Source organism: Amblyomma mixtum, chromosome 7 (assembly GCF_055824585.1).
Source record: "Amblyomma mixtum isolate Tamu chromosome 7, ASM5582458v1, whole genome shotgun sequence".
Classification (NCBI taxonomy): Eukaryota; Metazoa; Arthropoda; class Arachnida; order Ixodida; family Ixodidae; genus Amblyomma; species Amblyomma mixtum.
This window is the reverse complement of record NC_143018.1, coordinates 22,072,122-22,092,671: the sequence shown is the minus strand read 5'-3', so window position 1 is coordinate 22,092,671 and position 20,550 is coordinate 22,072,122. Positions and strand designations below refer to the sequence as shown.

General features: G+C 44.0%; 1 protein-coding gene across 2 annotated transcripts in view; it reads left to right on the top strand.

Annotated features, from left to right (window-relative positions):
• The window catches only part of LOC149335226 (uncharacterized), a 57,268-nt gene that overhangs the window by 9,279 nt on the left and 27,439 nt on the right, over nucleotides 1-20,550 (top strand). For both annotated transcript variants that reach the window (XM_089551905.1, XM_089551906.1), the window contains 8 exons: nucleotides 4,382-4,458; nucleotides 4,576-4,705; nucleotides 6,557-6,705; nucleotides 9,078-9,183; nucleotides 9,640-9,767; nucleotides 14,450-14,596; nucleotides 15,563-15,686; nucleotides 17,905-18,071. In XM_089551905.1, coding sequence (XP_089408031.1) covers nucleotides 4,382-4,458; nucleotides 4,576-4,705; nucleotides 6,557-6,705; nucleotides 9,078-9,183; nucleotides 9,640-9,767; nucleotides 14,450-14,596; nucleotides 15,563-15,686; nucleotides 17,905-18,071 — 1,028 coding nt within the window. The remainder of the gene's footprint in view (nucleotides 1-4,381; nucleotides 4,459-4,575; nucleotides 4,706-6,556; nucleotides 6,706-9,077; nucleotides 9,184-9,639; nucleotides 9,768-14,449; nucleotides 14,597-15,562; nucleotides 15,687-17,904; nucleotides 18,072-20,550) is intronic.

Here is a 20,550-nt window from a genome sequence, read left to right as displayed (position 1 = left end):
CTGGAAGCCTCAGAACTGCATTGTAGAACGTGGTTTTATGGCCTGGTGCTTCAGCTTGCAGTATGTTTGCATTTTTTTGCGGCTGTTCTTCTTGGGAATCCTGTTTTTCATACGAACGGCACACTTCACAATATCGAGAACCTATTTTTCGCATAGTGTGACTTCCTTGCGTTTCATTTTTAATTCCTTACCATCCTTCTCGTCATCAACCCTCTGGCGGTCATGGACGAGCCAGGCTCGTCATAAGTCTGCTGTCATTTCTGGCTCATGACGAGTCCAGCTCGTAGCGTGTTTTCTGGAATTCTGAGCAAGGAAGGGTCATCCAAAGCATTTATTTTTTTTTTGTTTGACGAAAGATGGCACCACGGATGTTAAATGACCTTTTTGATAGCATTTTACTATAGAAAGTGTCCGTCAGAGGGTTAATGTCCAGTATACAAAGTGTCCCAGCTAAATGTAACCAAGCTTTTAAAACACACGGGGAGTCCTAGCCGTCTGAAACCAAATGAGGGTTGTTTAGAGTTGCGTAACCTAGTTTTCAGTGTTTTTTTCGTTCTTCAAGGTTGAATAATTAGTTAAGCTTAATTAACTAACTTTTTAATTATTGACTTGAGGCACAAAGTGTCAATGAAAAAGTTGTAGATCGCTTTGAGAAACAGCTTACTGAGACATTTGCAGCAAAGTAATATTTACGTAAAGTAGTTTTTTAACCGGCCTTTAACCATAACCCGCACAATAAAAAAAAGCTTCCACATGACAACTGTGTCACTTCAACGTGCCAAGACGTGCCTTAAAGAATAAAATACGTTTTTTCTGAAGTCCTCTCTTCGATGAGACTTTGGGTGCACATTGGGGCAGAGAAGTGAGCGAGCAGCTGGACACGTGACAACTTTCTTTTAAGGCCAATAAATGAAGCTACGTATATCGTAACTAGACGGAAACAGCACTACTAGCGGTATTTCGAGGTGATCTAAAACTTTCATATTGAAGTCAATATTAAAGAGTTAGCTACTTAAACTTAACTAATTATTTATCTTTGAAGGGCGAAAAAATACTCAAGACTAGGCCACGCGACTATGAACAGTCCTGAGTTGGTTTCACTGGACTAGGACACTTCGCCTTTTTTAAAAGTTTGGTTACATTTAGCTGGGACACCCGGTATATCATAGTAGCAGCGAATGCGATAAATCGTGAAACGGGTTCTTAATTACAGAAAAGTAGGTTTCACTCCGTAGCTGTCACAGAGAGAGAAAGAGACACCGACTGACCATGGTCCTCATTTTCACGCAAAACAAAAAAGAGCATTTTGTGAATGTGGTCTCTGGAAAGCCCCGAAAGGAAGGGGTGTTCGTAGAATGCCTCCATGTTCATTCAGTCGCCAACAGCAGCTGTAGATTAGAAGTGGCACGCGCCGTTATCACTGGCCTTGTTATCGCCAGCATTGTGCTGATCTCCTTGCCTTTACCGATCTATTGTGTGGCGCTGCTATCACACTAAGCAGATAAGCGCCACGCCTATAATATTTTAGCATACAGGTGTGCATTCCGACACTTCGATGGAGCACATCTGGCTTAACTTGCTCTAACCATGTTCGCAAGCTAAAGAACCCAAAGTGGTCTAAACTAATTTTTGCGCCTTTTACTGCGGCGTCCCTGATACCCAGGTGTCGCTCCGGGACGTTACACTCCACATACCATACCATACCATACCATACCATACCATACCATACCATACCATACCATACCATACCATACCATACCATACCATGCCATGCCATGCCATGCCATGCCATGTCATACCATGCCATGCCATGCCATACCATACCATACCATACCATACCATACCATACCATACCATACCATACCATACCATACCATACCATACCATACCATACCATAGTGTCACGTTTTTAGTGACGGCAGTCCAGTGGTCAGGAAGACACCAGCCAGTCTTGGAAACGAAGCTCTTTATTTGGGCTGACTTGCGCCCGCAAAATAACTGAATCACTCGGCGGCGGCGTAAGCAACAAACGTGCTCGTCGGTCGTCGAACTACGAATGTCCGCCGCTCGCGGCATCGCTCAATTTAAAGCCGGCAAGGAACTTTCCAGATAACAGGTCAAGATCATCTACGGTAATCTGGAAAAACCTAGATGCAGCCTTTCATGGCTGCGAACAATCGAGATTAGTCTGGTCGCTTCTCGCGCCACGAACAAAAGTGATAACGACCCTTTCCTGCTGCCTTGAGCGTGAACGAACAAACACTGCAATGATACGTGGCAATAGCATACCATACCATACCATACCATGCCATGCCATGCCACATCCTACCATACCTAACTTCGACAGATAAAAATTAATTTTATATTGAAAATGCGCCAGGACCCGTAGTACAGGGCCACCGTTTACTCCTAATGCAAACGACCTTTGGCGTACCGCATTAATCTTCCGTTCTATTTCTGTTGCAACGCGTGACGTAAGGCGACGTCGCCGTCTACAGCTGCTGAAGTAGTATTTCGGGCTCGTGTATCATCGCACCATCAGCATCAAATTAAACGCGGATAACTGAAACGTGAGTACAAACAACCAAAAATATTTGCGGCTGGAGGGAAACGCAAGCGTGTCCTATTAAAACTTCCAGAGAACAGTCTTTAAGCCTTCGATGCGAAAATCGACCGCTCTGGTGTTCTGCCTCCCTAGTGAAATATCTCCCAGTTTAGCAGTCCGCCTTCTGATTCTCTTGGTCGCGTTTCATTTGACACTGATAGCACGTATCAGTGCACAAATCAAAAAGCTGGGAACCATACACATTACGTGCGCAGCGAAATTAATTAAAGTGAAATTGAAATCAATTAGCACCCCCCTGATATTCTCCGTTCCTGCAGAGGCTGTCTCGGTGGGAGGAGGGTGAAGGTGTACGGTTGCTGATAACAGCCGTAGTTTACAAGAAGACTATGCAAACGCTAGTTGGTTCATTTCATAACTCATTCCAAACTGCGCTCAAAAAGAAAAGAATTCGTTCAAATTGCATAAAATTAAATGATAGAACATATGAAACGCACAGCAGATGAAGCAAACAAAAAAGGGGTAAAACGGTTTCGTTTGGCTTATAAGATTTAACGTCCCAAAGTATGCCAAAGTGTATTGCCAGGCAGACTTTATACCGGCAGACTTGTTCGCCTCAAGATTTGTATTTAACAAATACCGCCGTATCTATTTTCCAACCTAATTGAGCGAACAAGTTCAACTCCCGAAGCTCGAAGCAAGAACCAGATATGAAATATTAAAATTCATTTACCTTGTTATCCACAATCAGATAAACTAATCACAATATCTCGAAATCAAAACTAATGAAACGTCCAGACATCGCCGCGGTAGATTTCTTTCATTAGCGGCTTTAAGAAATGACTGCTTTAAGTTCAGTTATTTCCCTTCACTTGCTATTACTGGAACAATCTCCCAGGCGCCGCTGTGTCATCATCTGCATTGACTGAATACCTTCAACATATTGAGAATGTTGTGTTTGCCCCTGAGACAAAGCAGTAGGACTAAACTGCCTCTCTCATGCGAACTGACGTTTTTCTGCCAAAAGATTGTATTTCCAAATGCCGTTATTTCTGTTGAAAATCTTTCCACCCTTGTATTTTTCACCCACTATTACATTCAAATTCGCCCTTTACACTCCTGTAATAGCCCTCTTACGCCGACAGTATCAGTAAATGAAAATTAAATAAGTGCCACTTCCTCTTGATGGCGTGTTCAGTGTTGCCTTCATTGTAGTGCTGATTTGCATTGACGTTTTTTGAGATGTCTTTGACGCCACTTCCTCAAAATTTTAGTAAAAAGTTCATGTACATAGAAAATTTTAAACCGTAATAAATGCCCTGTCTTACAAGAAAAAGGACGTGGTGGATTGGTGGCTTTAGTGTTTGGTCTTAGTGTTTAGTGTTTGGCGTTTAGTGCGTAGTATTTTAGTGTTTAGTGTTAGACACCAAGGTCGCGGGCTCGATTCCGGCTGCGGCGGCCGTATGTCGGAGGAGGCGAAGTGCAAAAAGCGCTCGTGTGCTCTGCGATGTTAAAGCGCACGTTAAAGAACCCCAGGTGGTCCAAATTTGGGCGGAGCCCTCTACTACGGAGTTTTTCATAGGACGGGGTGTCTCTTCGGGACGTTAAACTACACAATTTACAATTACATACTCACTCCCTTAAATCCTACATGAAGTACAAATAAGTAAATTGGTATATAAACACATTCAAGTTAGTCAGTGAAGTTAAATAGCCCTCCTTGGTGGACCATATCGACGCTCTTGCTAAGTTGTGTAGCTTCTGATCGTGCGGTAATCTTTTTTTTCTTTTCCTTCTGGATACCTGCGGACATCACAGCGACGCCTTACCCGGACATCAGAAGGCTGTTCAAGAATGGCTATAAGCTGAGAGCTGAAGCAAGTGACGTTACCGATGTAAGTAAAATACACTCACAAGAAGTCATTTACCATTGGACAATTTCTCATTTTCCTGTATTTTAATTATGTGCATAAATGCACTATTTTTTTTCTCTATACACTTAAACTCTCTAGAAAAACACGCTCCAGATGACGGAATACTACGACACGAAAAAAACTCAAGGCTACTTGCGTATTTACAACGAAGGCATGGTTATAGACACGTACTACAACCACGACACGAACGAAGCATTCTTCTACACTGGTACGTACATACATGTTTCGCTCACCTGTCAATAACTTAATAGTATTTATGTTATTACACTTCAAGACGCAGCAGAAAATTTGCTGTCGTAACAACATTTTTCTAGTAGTATTTTTGGCCAAGACCTTGTATTAACAAGAGAAATTCTTGCAGTAACAGAATTTTCTGCAATATTGCGCGACATAATTATAGAAGAATACTACAGAGAAATACTGCAATACTACAGCAAATGTGTCTTTACGACATGACGGGAAAACATTTTGACGTATTTTTGGCTGGATTCTGTCAATTAAAATTTGTATTTGAACAAGTTGGTTTATACATGAATCATAAGAGAGCAGCGCATGAAAAAAAAAAACACGACAGGGAACACAGCAATAACAAAGAAGACAGGACTGGCGCTGACTAACAACTCTTATGATTCAACGATTCTGCCGTTTTTTTTTGTTTTTTTTCGACGGGGCTGTTAGGAATATTAATGCTCGAACACGCCTAATCGCAACTACTTCTTACATCCCTGTACATTTTATATATTGTAGGGATGAACAGGGATGTAGGGATGAGGGATGTAGGGATTGTAGGGATGAACAGACGAAGAAATAAACAGCTAGCCATCGGGTGTTCCGCGATAATGTGACTGAATGCCGCTAAGTCATTCTTGCATCGCGCCATCATATGGCTGATGTGGAAACCGTTAAGTACGCCCAGCAAAGAGCCGTGCAGAACGCTTGCATTCGTCGCCACTAGGCGCCGCTAGTAATCTCCCATCCACAGCCGCAGCTTTTCTATCATTCCTCACTTACTCTGTTCACACTGCCTAAACGCGTTTTGTGGTCCGCTTCGCATCTCAGGTGTATCGAACAACTTCACTACGTTGAAACAAAAAGAAGGGGGCATTTTATCACATGAAGGAAGTCCGAAACAAGCTACACAAGAGTGGTTACCCGTTGCTAGCAAATCAGTTATCGCAAACATTAACTGCACGAGTGGGTACTAGGTGAAAAACGAAGAGCAGGCTTACATGTAATTTAAGCAGTTCAGAGCTAAATTAGCAAACAGTGCATGCAAACACTGAGTGAATCTATAACCCTTCCAGCAGTAATCTGAAATAAATATTTGTGCAGTTACCGAAAATAAACAATCACCTTAATGTCTGTAAAAATTTATTAGATGGCGGAAGTTGAAAAGAGGACAGTTTTGAAATAAATATAATTGTCGATCATTCAATCCACAAGTAAATGGACTAGTGAGTGAGTGAGCCAATCCGGATAAACAGCACTCAGTGGAACGCTCGTGCAGATGAGCACAAGCCAACTTCACGGATAGTGAAGTCGCATCGCAGTCAAAACGCGAACTTGTGAATGCACGCTATATGTATAAGCCGTTATCACCTAGCTGCTATCTTCAGTCTGTTCAGAATCGATCTTTACAAAGAAGAAAAAATGGATGAAGTCTGCCTTACGGTGCATTTAAAACTTGCTCCGTGTGCCCAATGATGTTAAAATAAAAATTAATTTTTCACAATCTCTTAAAATATTTTTGCTGAGTCTGTAAGTTTCCGCCGGTTGAGCTGCAAATTCTGTACCCAAATGACTGTAAAACTGTTAATATTTAAGGTTATTGCGTACAAAGAATGTATGCATGATAACAAATGTATATATTAGCTATGTATGTTGTGATTTTAATACTTTGAAATTATTTATGTCAGAAGTGTTCTCTCCACCTGCTGCATTTTGCAATTTATCATTGTGTTGGACTCGACACTAGCCTTGGCTATGGGTCCAGTACCACTGTACATAGTTTGCTTGTATTCATTTCTGTTTTCAAATAAAAAAATAAAAAATCGCGCAGATTCGAGCTGCGACACGTACCCGCTGGACAATCTGCCAGACTCTATGAAGAAGATGATCCTCCAGTGGAAGGACGGGAAGAACACCTACTCCATATACGGCGCCTCATCTCTTTTCGTCGGTCCCCTCGTGAAGAAAAACATCCAAGTGGTAAGAGACGGTTGTCAGAGTGAACGGAAGGAACGGTCGCGGTATTCCGCCCGACCCGCTGGAGAGTTTTAAAGGACTACAGACACCAAATTTTTGCTTGCGTGTTTTTTTTTTTTCAAACGATGCGTTAGACATTCGTATACATTGAGCACACCGTGGTATTCGTCTGCGACCGCTGAATAATTTATAATTGATTTCTTCTTGACGCTGTTTCGGTTTAAACTACCGAACAATGGCTGTGACGTCTAGTTGATATTTAGGTCACGTGAGGTATGAAAAATCTTCTCTATAGTTGCTGATAGATCGTTTTTTGTCGTTCCAGGTCTTGAAAGAGGCTGGCTTAAGTGTTGCAGTGAAGTAAAACTACGTATCAGAGATTGTATTAGCGCTTTGCTAGTGCATCATGTAACCTAAACACCAACTACACGTCACAGCCATCGTTCGACTGATGAAACCAAAACTGCAGGGGAGAAAAAATTCAATTATAAATTATTTAGCGGTCGTGCGTGAATACCACGCGGTAATTTACGTTTTCTAATGTCTAACGCATCATTTCAACGAAGAAAACAAGCAATAAAGTTAGGTGTGTATCCTTTAATATTTAGCGTACACCGCTACCGCCAGCTGCCAACAACGCATGCGAAGATGGCCCGAGAGGCCGGATGAAGGCCAACCTGGTCCATGCGCATGGGAATTCGCTGTTGGCGACTGGATGTAGCTGTATAAGAAGTGCTAGAACGCTGTATTGCATTTGTTGCAGCAACGGCTACGCAAGTACATTTGAGAAGTGATTCTAAATGGTTGGAATCATAAGTCTCTGTCCACGAATTGTGCATTAAGGGAGCGAAATCGCGTGTGTTGAATTGGCGTGAAGTGTTTTAGCACGGAAAGCTTCTCTAAAGAAGTAACAGACATGAAGGAGGAAGCGTATAATTGTGAAGTGAAGAAGAAAACGTTCTTGAAGACGAGAAGTGTTGTGTGAGGCCTTATGCCCCGGATTTATGTTTTGAAAGTTTTTGTTATTGCCAACGCTGTTTTACGTGCTTGGCTAAAGCCCCCACAGGGCGAAGCCGACCGCAGTTTCATCCATGGAAATATTGAATAGTCAGACTTAGTAGCCCCTTTCACCGCCATGCGTGCCAACAGGTGAAGAAGGCAGTTCAGTTTGATGTCAGCTCTAGGGTGAAAGAGGAAGAGAGTAAATAGCTTTTTTATTTATTTTCACATTATGTGCAAACCGGAGCATTATATAGCAGTACAGTGGACTCAATAATGGACACACATATCAGCGAAATCATGATGCATTACGTACAGGCACTTATGCACGTATCTGGGAGGGGGGTTAAGAGGGTTACCTCCCCCCACCCCTCCCCGTTTTCCTCTCGCCATACAAAAAATTACCTTGAGCCTCCTTCCGAGAAAAAAAAATGCCGGCTACGTGTCTGATAGCGTATAGAAGGTAGCAGGCTTTCCCAGAAAATGTTTCCTCCATCCTACAATATATATTTGCAGTTAGTCTGTCCTCTCCGGCCGCTTTCCCCTTCGACATTTCTTCTACGGCCTTTTCCATCTCCGTGCTTCTATGCCACGGGACGTCATTTCCTACGTACCACTGCCAGTGTCATTAGTGTCACGCCTATTCCTATGTCATCTTAATTTATGCCGATATATATTTATTCTTTCACAATGCTGCCTAACATTAGGTTCGAGCAGGAGGAGATAAAAGAATGCACATATAAATAATAATCAGTCGCATATCAGGTATACCATGAAAGCACAAGGAAAACACAGTAAATACATGTCAGGTACAAATCGCAGAATATAAACATTCCTTCAAAGGCAGAGGAGTAGAACCAGGAAGGGGGCCCAAACTTTTATGGTACACGGCAAAAAAACTGTATTTGAACAAGTCAGTGTTAGAACTAAGAGGTGACACGTTTATTTCGTAGTAGCTTCTTAATGATGATGGTCTATAAAATTTTAAATAGCTATCAAGTGTCTCAAATCGCCGGGTTCGTTAACGTGTCCATGAACTTGAAACATTCAATGGTACGGCTTGAGGAAAGTGGGGAGAGCCTTAGATCAGATAGATGAGAAGTAGATGATTAATATCTTTTTTATGAAAGTGTTCAATATACTTTCTATAGACCTCGTTAAACTGCATTGTTTTCCTACATATCTCTTATTTTGTCGATTCATAGTGCGCAGACTGCCCATAGACAAAAGTTTACTAAATGTATGGAAAAAAAGCGATAGATTGTTTACAGACTGTCTATAGACTTTATTGACAAAAGTGTATGGACAGCCGAAAAACTGTCCAAAAAAATTTTTCTAAGGGCTGCTTCACCGGTCCCCCGGACATTTGTGCGCAGGAGTTCCAAGGCACAAACTTCACTGTGCGAGGAATCCCAGCCCTGAAGTGGTCGGTGTGCCTCAACATGAATGACGATGAAGGGCCCATCGACGTCTACTTTTCCAGTAAGAATTTCGGTCCGACAAAAGTGCCATGGGTCTGTTATACATGACCTGTTCGCGTGCAGCAGCAAATAGTCTCTGCAGTAAAAAAAAAAGGGGGAAATCAGTAAAAAGGAAATCCTCAAGCCGCGGAAAACTGCCTCTAAACCCAACCCTCTGTCGTCATAAACGTTCTTTGAAATGTGAGAAAAATTTCCTCGTCTTGCGGCCAGCGTCATCGGAGGGCTTTGTCTGTAAAGGTATACTGTAACTCTCAGCTAAAAGTCTCTACTTGATTGAATGCAGTCTGATGAACAAAAATCGCTTTCTCAATAACCACTAAAATAAGTACGACGCTGAAAAGTGCGTTGGGGCGACTTATTAATTGACACGTACGTTAAAGTTGTGTGCTCGACGCCCTATCACACATGCAACCGTACTTCAATCTTATCGCGTGCTCGTCTCTCGGTTCAACAACAGACCCTTCAGTCTCGTCCACCGGAAGCGCCAACAACCATCCCACGCCCCTAAGGATCGTCCAAGGAAAGGAGGTGTCGGACATCACCATGATGACGGAATACGAGGGCGACCCAGAAGGAAAGTTTCTGGTAAGCAAGCCAGCTCTTTGCAGACAGACGGACGGACGGACGGACGGACGGAGTTTATTGATTGAATCAATGAATAGTATATGCTATTCGTTCGCCGAGAGGTGTAACTGAGCACATGTGAAACCGTGGTCAACGTGGCCTGCGACGTACTTCAATGCACTGGTAGTTATTTTCTCAGCGAGTTACCTGCATGTGCACGTAAAAACAGAGGCTCGAAACGCTTTCTCCCCAAAGCACAAGGCAAACATTTAGCTCTTTTGTTACGCGCCGCTAACTCTCGCACTGCATACGCGAAGTGCTATAGACGCCGCTAGAAACGTGTGTCTACCAGGAAGTGCCTCAAAACCCCAAATATTCATTACGCGATAGCGTGTATAGCTCGTTCGGTAGAAAAGCCGTCGACGGAGCAGTAGTTGTCGAAACCACGTGTCAGAAATAATCAGAAGCTGCGTAAAAACAATCGTATCAGGCCAACCGTTTGCCGCAGAATGTTCCGAATAGTGTCATACGATTCAGCGTTTCGAGCAGCATAAACGTACTGGTTAAGTTAGTGCCTGTCTCGCGGCAGGGATTCGAACGCGTGACCTATAATCAGGGACTGCGTAAAAAAATCGCATCATGCGCGGTTCGGGTGTCCACCAAGATAAGTGAGGCTGTTACTGCCTCATTTCCTTTCCTCAAAAAAAAAAAAAAACAATTTTCGATTTGTCCAACGGGCAAGGCGTCGCGCCGAACCGACGACGGCGTTCCTGGACTCCTTGGCAACGCTGCAACACGCTGTCGCGTTCCACTCTTAAGGGCGAAGCATAAGCGTCCCCCAACTTTTCTCTCTTTCGGATTCCGTTTATTTATTTATTATTTATTTGCACTCAAATTCCAGCCTTCGAACAGAGGCATCGTGCGAGGGGTACGATACTGGACGTACGTGAACAAAGGAGCAAAAAGAAAAAGAAGGAATACTCCCTGCATACAGTCAACAACCTAGAATCAAAACTAATAATTAACGGATTAAGGTTAAATTTGAAACAACGTAGCGGTTCAACTGCCACTTCTTTTAATGTCGCTAACTCCTGCTTCCCAAGTCCAGTATTCCTGCTTGTACTTTTTTAGTGCAACTTTCGTATGCGGTTTACACAGGTTGTTCGGACTAGTCAAAAAAAGCTCGCGGCCGAGTGAAATGTACTACATCAGCGTGCTTCCAGTTCTTCCAGTTCTCACTTTCGGCTAACCCGTGTTATCATGAGAGGTACTTGTAGCAGGGCGTCTTTCCTGCGTCTGAGCATTGTCCGAAACCTGATGTAGAGCATGAAGCCGAACCTATCCGAAACGTTCCGAAATTTTTCGTCACAATTGTAAGTAGCAGAAAATATTTTCTACCCCGCTTGTAGCCTCGAACGGGATTACAACCAGCACCAGTGCGAACACAGCACATCGTTTCCGACGCGTGAAGGCCCCTCGGCCATCGTCACAGCTTTTTAACATGTATATTTATTACAGCGATAAAATGTTGTACCTTTTACGCGACTGGATTCCAAGGGAAGGCAAGCGGAGCAGGGGGCGCCAGAAAGTTAGGTAGGCAGATGAGGTTAAGAAATTTGCTGGGATACGTTGACCGCAGCTGGCAAAGGACAGGGTTAATTGGTGAGCGCAGTTATGATGGCGGTGAAAATGAATGTTTTATGTAATTACAAGTAATTACAAAGCCTTCTAGTGCCGTCTTGCCTCGACTTGCGTTGTTTTAATATGAATCTGATACAGCATCCTAAAGGCGATTGGCCGCAGCACCTCACGCCACTCACGCTGTGTGTTCTAACCTGTAGCCTCTCGAACTCCTTCTTTTTCTCCGCATGAAAATGGCACATACCCAGGCGGGGGGATTGGCCAAGGTACGGTGGTGAATGCCAAGGAGGTGTATGTGGGAAAAAAAAAAACTAAGTAGAATACTCTCGACCTTCCGGCTTTAAATCGCCCTCTTCGTCATCCACCGTCCCTTTGATGTACCGTTCCAAATCCGCTGCCGTGGCTGCGGAATTGAACCAGTTGCTATGTCGCCAACGGCGACATTATGCAGCCGCACACGAAGGTGAAAAGGCGGCCGAACGCGTCGCTAAGGCATTTCAAGAATGGGCGATGCCTATGGCACGTAAAACAGCGAAAGCAGAGAGGGACACTGACCTCCTTGCCCGGCAGGAAGAACAAAAGCAGCTTAAAGCGGCGGCAAATGAAGCACCAAAAGCGGTAAAGGAATGAAAGCATGCCGGACAGTTAAGAACATATATCTCTAACTATCGACAACACGACTCTGCTGAGGGTGCCTCAATACAAGTATCTTGGTGTCCTGTTCGCGTCTGATATGCACTGGAAAGAACAAATTAATAATATTTGCTCCAAATTAGCCTATGGTTGTCATATTTTACTAAAGGCCAGGGACTGCTTTGATCTTCCAATTCTACGCATTCTGTATTTCGCCTTTGTGCACAGTCAATTATCTTATTGCCTGGAAGCATGGGGTGGTACATATAAAACATACCTAGATCCTGTTTCTCGCCTTCAAAAACGAGCTATTCGTATGATAACTTATTCAAATAATACATACCCCAGCAGGCCACTCTTTCAGCAGCTTCGTATCTTACCCCTATCAATGGCATATAAACTGAAGATAGCTGAAATAGTAAACAATGTAATAAAATCTAACAACCCCCTGCCCCTTAGTTTATTTAGATTACCAATGAAACAAACAAGAGCTGCAACCAACAATCTATTTAATTTACCACCTTGTTACAATATGTACGGCCGGAGACTCCTAGAATACAGCGGAGCCCATGTGTGGAATGAAATCCCTAATGAAGTTAAAGAAAAAAATAACTTTTCGACATCTTTAAAACACTATTTAATTTCCATGGAAATGTAGGAGTGAATTCAATTGTGTGTGTTAATCTTGAAGTTTTTTTTATTTTACACGTTCTGCAGTAATATTGTACTTGTTTTGTATTTGGACCCCTCACTAGCCGTAAAGGCTATGGGTCCAAACAACAGTTTGTGTACTGTTTCTGAGAATAAATAAAGAAAAAATTCAAAAAAAAAAGCGGAAGATGGTGGAAACCCCTCAAGCTGCAAAATCAGCCAAAGAAACCATACGCGCCGCCTAGCTCGCAGAAAAAATCTGGGTGAAGACGGAGGCAGGTTCAGTAGCTAAACTTGGGTGACACTTAAGTTCACCTTAAGAGTTCACCTCACACGATAGCGTAAAATGGTCCCTACTCTCGCTTGGAGGTCCCCTGAGGAAGAAATGGGCTTGGGCAGGGCATGTAATGCGAAGTAAAGATAACCGCTGGTCCTGAAGGGTAACGGAGTAGATTCCAAGAGAAGGCAAACGTAGCGGGGGCCGGCAGAAAATTAGGTGGGCGGATGAGACAAAGAAATTTGCGGGGATACGGTAGCCTCAGCTGGCAAAGGACAGGGTTAATTGGAGAGACATGGGAGAGGCCTTCGCCCTGCAGTGGGTGTAGTCAGGCTGATGATGATGATGATGATGCACCCTTTTACACACATCGAAACGCTTGTTGCCATCACATACTGCTTGATTACACATCATCGTCCGTATTAATTGGCGACGCTAATTAGTGACTCCAAATATTTAAGTGTTATTGCAATGTAATTCGCCTACTGCGCGCGGTGTGACGTGCACGTACACGGCCTTCATTTATCCCACTAAACTAATGTCCCTCATCATCAGCGGCTCGATTTCGCTTGACCATCTTTTTTTATTATTATTTTCAGCGGAACCGCTTTAAGTCACTACCCTCTCGACCAATCAGAAATTTCCTGTCACAACGACACCGACGTCGGGTTTTCCAACGAAAGAGGCCCTCACAAGATCTTAGTTGCACAGAAGCGTGCTGTCAGATTGATTGCAAATGTACCATGGCATTCCCATGCGTTTCCTTACTTTAAGCAATATGGTATTTTGTCTGTTGATATATTGCACCCGTTCATATTGTTATGTGCATGCAAAAATGCAGCTAAAACAAATAATCAACTGTTCCTTGCAGCCTTTAATCTACATCAATACACACCAGTCTACAATACCCGATGTATTTTACCTTGGCTTCTACCCTTTTGCCGTACTTTATACCGTAAACAGTCCTTATCCTATAACCTAGGAAATTGTCTCAACACATTGGCAGCAAATAATGTTTGTATAGAAGACATCTCAAAGAAACAGTTATTATCTGTCATGTGCATTTTCGAATCTATTGTGGCATCAATGTAAATAGGTTTGGTGTATTATATTGTCTATTGTTCCTATTATTTATGTGCATCTCTGCTGTGTACGTGGTCAGGGTTACACTATTGTTGTCCGTTTTCTTTGTTTTGATGGGGATATTCAGCTCAACTTAAGCCTGATGTTCGTGAAACACACTGCTGTCGTTGTATTAATGGGGCACTGGGTGCTACTTCAAGCTGCATTATGCAGCTTTTTGCTCAGTGTCCCCTTTTTCCACTGTAATGTCTGTGGAGAAATAAATTTTCAATTTCAATTTCAATTTCAACGACATCGATATCGCGTTTATCAACCTTAACGACACCCGATGAGCTTTACCTGCAGCGTATGTCGTATTTACACGTACTCTCGACAAAGTGATAGAATATAAACATGCTCTTCTTCATTTCTTTCGCAGATTCCAGCCGGACGCAACTGCAGTCGCCTGGCGCAGGGCCTGCGCAAGCCTCCTGATTTGGCCAACGTGTCGCTGGAGTTCCACGCCGAGATCATGTTCAGAAATCTTCAGGACACGCCCGACTTTTATTACTCCTCGCACCTTAACGTGAGTCTCAGCTCTCTTTCACTCGAGACAGACAGAGAGAATTCTCTCCTTTTCATGCTCTGGTTTTTCAAAACCCCCCACAAAGAAAACGGAGGCATTGTGGCCTATATCACCCGCAGCGGGAATGCCTGGAGGTAAAAACATCGTCCTTGACTTGGATCGTAACTGGCTATCAACCCATAAAGCGGATCCACTCGTATAAGAGAGTATCTTTCTTCGAGGTAAAACTCCGAGAAGTGCTTTGCAAATTTCCATATCCTCTTAATACCAGAAATGTACTTGAAGTATATTTATCGAAGAAGTGAAGAACTCACTGCTCAAGAAATTTTGACCTGGCCACAGTGAAATAGCATAGCGGCTCATCTATTATTCGGCAGCAGAATCCCGGTTTTCAGCCAAACGTTAGCCAAGCCAAGTACGAAGTGTATATTCCAGTACTGTATCAAGCACTCTTTAGCAACACACGTAAACTTTGGCACCTTTTTCCCTCTAGATATTTTCGAAGCTCTAGAGGATTTTAATCATCCATTTGGTACGAATGACTGAAGGAGACAGCTCCCAAATCTGAGACATGCCCATAAAAGACTCCTGCCGTGAAATACTTCGCGCACTTCAGTAGCGACCCGAAACTTTACCTAGGCATAGAAAGCTCACAAAAGTCATGTGCAGCACTCGAAACATACACAAAAAAAAAAGAAAACTGGTTGCTCCGAGAAATGTGTTGAGCGCAATAACTTCGACTTTAATAATCTTAATCACCTCGCGGAAGCTGCATGCGCGTGATTCCACAAAGAAATAATGTAATAACCACGTTACTTTTATGTTTTTACCTCTGTCTCCTTGTGTTCTTCACTGGCTAAGCTAGAAAGAGGGGACGTTAGCGATTCGATATGTGCTTGTACAAACCTACTGTGGCAGTAAAATTGAATTTCTTCGTCTTAATCATAGACTAAAATTTCTTTTCAGTTCATTCGCGACCTTTCCAACAACCACTTGACCGCTATATTTGAACCATGGGCAACCAGCGACAACAACGCGAAAAATATGGTGTTTGGCGGCACTTACCAGGAGATCTACGACTACGAGAACGGTAAGGGTCTGCAGAGCCAAAACGTGCATGAAGGACCAATGTTAGAGCTCGCCGCATACTTAACCATTAGAATAATCCCTATGCTGGTAGCTTCAGGGTAACTATTAGAGCAGTATTCACATCGCAGTTTCGTGTGCTCTCGCAAGCCATCAAAGAGAAAGCTTTGGACCGGAAATGGGATATAGGGTCGAATTTGCAAATATGCTATCGACCTTTTGTATTGTTCTTATTAACTCATTTATAATGAGTGGTATGGCTTTCATTTATCAAGAAATCACGTAAGATCATAAGCCACGTAAGATCATAAGCTATAGGCTCCCGTTGGAGCCTGAGTAACTTTAGCCGCAACCAGGATCAGTCACTTCTCAACCACCACCAACCGGCACTTCCGTCCACTTCGTCCTTCTTCTATTTATCCTTTGTCTTTTTGGGCCGGTTTATCAAAGATAAAAAATCACGGGGTGTTACGATGATCCTACATCCTGTCTTACTTGAAATACTCTGAACCCTGTACTGCAAAGAAAAAGGCAGCCGAAATCTTTTCTGTTCGCCATGGCTTCAGTCATAACCAAAAACTTGTGCGCTTTGTGGCATTGCGGATAGCATTCACGCTACTTTTTTTTTTCTCCGGAAGTAACATTTATGACCTGATACAAATGTGCAACACGACAATGATCACACTGGAAAGATGGTCCCAATCAAACTATATGCGCGTGAATGAAAAAAAGACTAAAGCTGTAATATTTCGACCAAGAAACAAACCGATCACCCCACACGATAGCATTAACTTTAACTCTAGAGAAATAGAAATTGTTGATCACTTCAAATGCCTAGGTGTAGAATTTTCTTCGCACATGTCTTGGGAAGATCACGCCAATCATGTTGTCCGGCAGTTAGCCAGGGTAACAGGCACGATTGGCTCCATTAGATACATTCTTCCTAAATCAATTAAACTACTTCTATATAACACACTGTTCTGTGGCCACATTAACTACTGCCAGCTTGTATGGGGCACTGCAACGTATTCCTCATTACAAAAAAAATCATGTTCTGCAAAAAAAATTTCTTCGCTACGTCTTTAATGCGGACTATGAGCACCCAGCAAAGCGTTCTTTCGTGAAACTGGCGTAATGAAAATCTTTAATTTATATCAATATCGACTGCGTGTTCGTTTTAAACTAGAAACCAAAAATAACATGTCATATTCGACGTCTGGCAAATCTGAAAGAAAAAGTAGCGAGTTACCCTTTTAGAGAGCCTGAAACCTGGTTGGTGCCTACACCACGCATAAATACTGGTAAACAGCGCCTGCTATATAGACTTCCTTCTCTTCTAAACACATACAAATCTGCCAATTTCAACTTGTTTACCTGTACTCATCGTGAGCTGCGTTGCTTGTACATAGACTGTGTTACAAAATGATTTTTTTCTTTAAACTACACTAAGTTGTGTTTTTGTTTTCTTAATTTGTATTGTTTGATTCATTGTGCTTTTGTTGTACTGCTAAAAGATACTTAACTTATGCAATGATGTTTGAATGACCATGTAAATTGCACACATGTACAAACTAGAGGTAAGATTTTTCTTGGTGTTAATAATGTGTTTTTCTCTGAATTGTTCTCTTTTGTTTTTTGTTATTTTTTTTTCTCGTCGCCTGTCACTGCTGCCCGGTATAAGGGGCTGCGGCTCAGTCAAGCTGTCTATGACAGCTTTTTCTGCAGCTCCTCTGTCACTTTTTTGAGGCAGAAATAAATTATTATTATTATTATAATTATTATTATTATTATACTTCTGTAGTCGAAATTTTTTAATCTTCAGGACCGAGTTGACGTATGGTGGTGGTGTTGGTGGTGGCGTCAATATAAAGAGTGGATTAGCCTGAGAGGAATGTCGGTAATTGCTCCGCCTGAGTCATTGATTTATGAGATGGCGTAAGAGACGCATGAGTAATTTTAATGTGCGAAATTTCTCTCACTCCCTTCGCTTGGTGCGCTTAAGTTTGGCGTTAGGACGTAGGCGAAGCCTCTAACGAGAGCCCGGAAGGGAGATTGCTCAATGTTGATTGTAGCAGCTTACAGCTGGAAATAGGAGCGTGAACGAGAGGTACGCACTCCGTGGGAATACGGAGAGGACTGTGAATCGAACCCTACGGTACTTTATGTCTTTGAAAATAGTTGTTTTATGCATCGAACCCTTATCAGCTCCTTTCACCAACCAGGCATCTTCTTCAAGATCAATAAGACTGGGCACCGTGAAATCTGCACAATGAACACCCAGGACGAGTACAGGCTCGAAATGGAACTACCTGGACTGGGCAAATTGGGCATGGTGCCTGTGCTTTTCGTTGAGGAGAAGGATCTTATGAAGGCCAGCTACCTCGGCATCGTGAGTTCGCGGCCTTTTTTTCTGTCGCTCATCATTACCTCCTAAGCAGAAGCTGCCATGGTATGCGATGCTCAACGCCGTAAATCTGCAGCACACTGGGCCCTATGAGAGACGCGGTAGCCCTGTCGAAAAACAGAATAGAAAATTTTCTGTCGCCAAAGCAGTTTTTGTAGTATTTTTGGCCACGAACTTATAGTAGCGACATAAATTTTCTGCAGTATCGTGCGGTCCCTTGTAGCGAACGAGCTGCAGATAATTATAGTTTACTAAAGTAGTTCTGCCGTTACGACAAGGCGACAAAAAAAAGTGTCGTATTTTGGACATGATTCAATCGTGCTTTTTTTTTCCTTTTTTTGGTTGAGAGGGGAGGGATTTAGAATAATTTCGACTGTCTTAGGTTCTTTAATGCGATCTCACGTAGCACAGCACGCCGATGTCTTTTGAGTTTCGCCTCCATCGGAATGCGGCTGCCTTGTCCTTGAACTCAGCGGACGAATGCTATAGTAAGTGAGTCACAGCAGCGGGTTGTGTGAGAAAGCTTTTTTTATTGCGTAAGCAATACTGCGCCAGGTTTCAAGCCATCGCGTAGCTCCCGGTGGTGGCCACGGTTGACCTTCAGCCGCAGCGAGGTCAAACAGATGGAGCGCCGTTGCCATAGCAACCGTTTCAGCCGCGCTCCACCAGGCGGCAGGACCATTGCTGCACCGCTAGGGTGCCTCGATGCCAGCGCCGCAGTGCAGGCATCGAGGCACCCTATGCACCGCCGCGCTCCCGCGCGCCGCTCTCGACGCATGTGTCGGAATGTGGAAAGAGAAGAGAGGAAGCGGGAGGCATTCGCCTCGGGCAAAACAGTTGCTGCTTGCTTACGCAACTTGCCCGGTTTAACCGGAGTTAGACCTCAGCTATTTTTTTTTCATTATCTTATTCCGAAGTACTAGTTATGTTACCGCATTATGTGCTGTTCTAGTTGTGCGCTTTGTCACGTTTTTGTAATATGAGGCCTGTTACAGTGTGAGCTGTAAAGTTGGTCATAGGGGTCACGTATGCGAAGAGGAGTCATGGTAATTAGCATTACGTCCTATGTAAAGATGATTAACAGTTAATTAACCCTCCGCAGTGGCTTAGTGGCTATGTCGTTTACGTGGAGCTATGCTGCTGAGCCCAAGGACACGAGATCGAATCCCGACCACGGCACTCCGAGAGAGGTGAAATGCAAAAACGCACGTGTGGTGCGCGATGTCAGGGTGCGTTAAATACCATCAGCTGGTCGAAGCTAATCCGAGGCCCGGTACAAAGGCGTTTGTCACAGCCAATGAGCCGCTTTGGAACGTTAAACCCCACATATAACACAGCACGGCATTAGCAGCTAATAGTGTAGAAAAAAAGAACAAAAAGAACAACCGACGCGCCAGTGGGGGGCGCAACTGTGCACAGCAACCATGACGTCACACATTGGCGGTAGAACGAGCGCGCGCGCGTCGGCGGTGGTAGCTGCGCTGCCGCTCCTTCGCCAGACGTCTCGTTGCAGTCGAGTGAGCGAGACGCATGGCTCCGAAGCGGCCCAATAATTCCGCGCCAAGCGGTTCGGGGAAGCGGCAGTGGGTTGACGGCAAGGCTTTCACCAAGCCCACTTCAGAATTTCCAAAGTGTCTTCGGTAATTCTTGCTTGCGACTCCACCTTTCCGCCTGTGAGAACCTGGCGGGGTCGGCAAGCCCACTGCCAACAGTACAAAAGTGAGGAAAGAGCTAAGGACAGCAAACGCTGAAAAAAAAAATTCCCACAAGGTATGCAACCCCCAAGGAGTTGCAATGGCTAAAGCTATCCTTGCACACTTGCCATAAAGGCATAATTTGGGTTCGCTGCATACTAAAGGTGTTTTCATGCAGGAACCTGTTGTGTCCCCTTATTGCTTTTGTGTGTGTGCGCCCCCGCACCCTCCTCCTAACGACCACCCGCATCCTCCTCCTAACGACCACTCGCATCCTCCTCCTAACGACCACTTGCCCCTCGTCGCACGCTGTCGCCAGATGCCCCCCCATGGTGCGCCCCCGCATCCTCCTCCTGTTTTGGGAAGCCACTCCCTCCCGTGGACGCTTCTCCGCTCCCTCCTTTCTTCGGGCGGCCAGTTCGGCTCCTGCCTCGGTCGACGCTGGTCGCACCCTCATCGGCTTTAAATAAACGAAGTCTTAAAGTGCCGTGTGCGTCTTTCGCTGCATTCAACACAGCGACCGGACACGACAGTGGCGACGAGAAAGTGGATTCGACCCGCGCTACGCAACGCTATTGACAAGCCATGGCTACGCGAGGGTTTCCCAATCAGATACCAGAGTTCAACGGCTCATCGTGGTCATCGTGGGTTGGACGCCTTCAGTTCTACTTTGAAGCTAACAACATCACAGACCCAGCCTTGAAGAGGGCCAACCTGCTGACGCTGTGCGGGGAGCAGACCTACGATACTGTCTGCGCCCTTATTCAGCC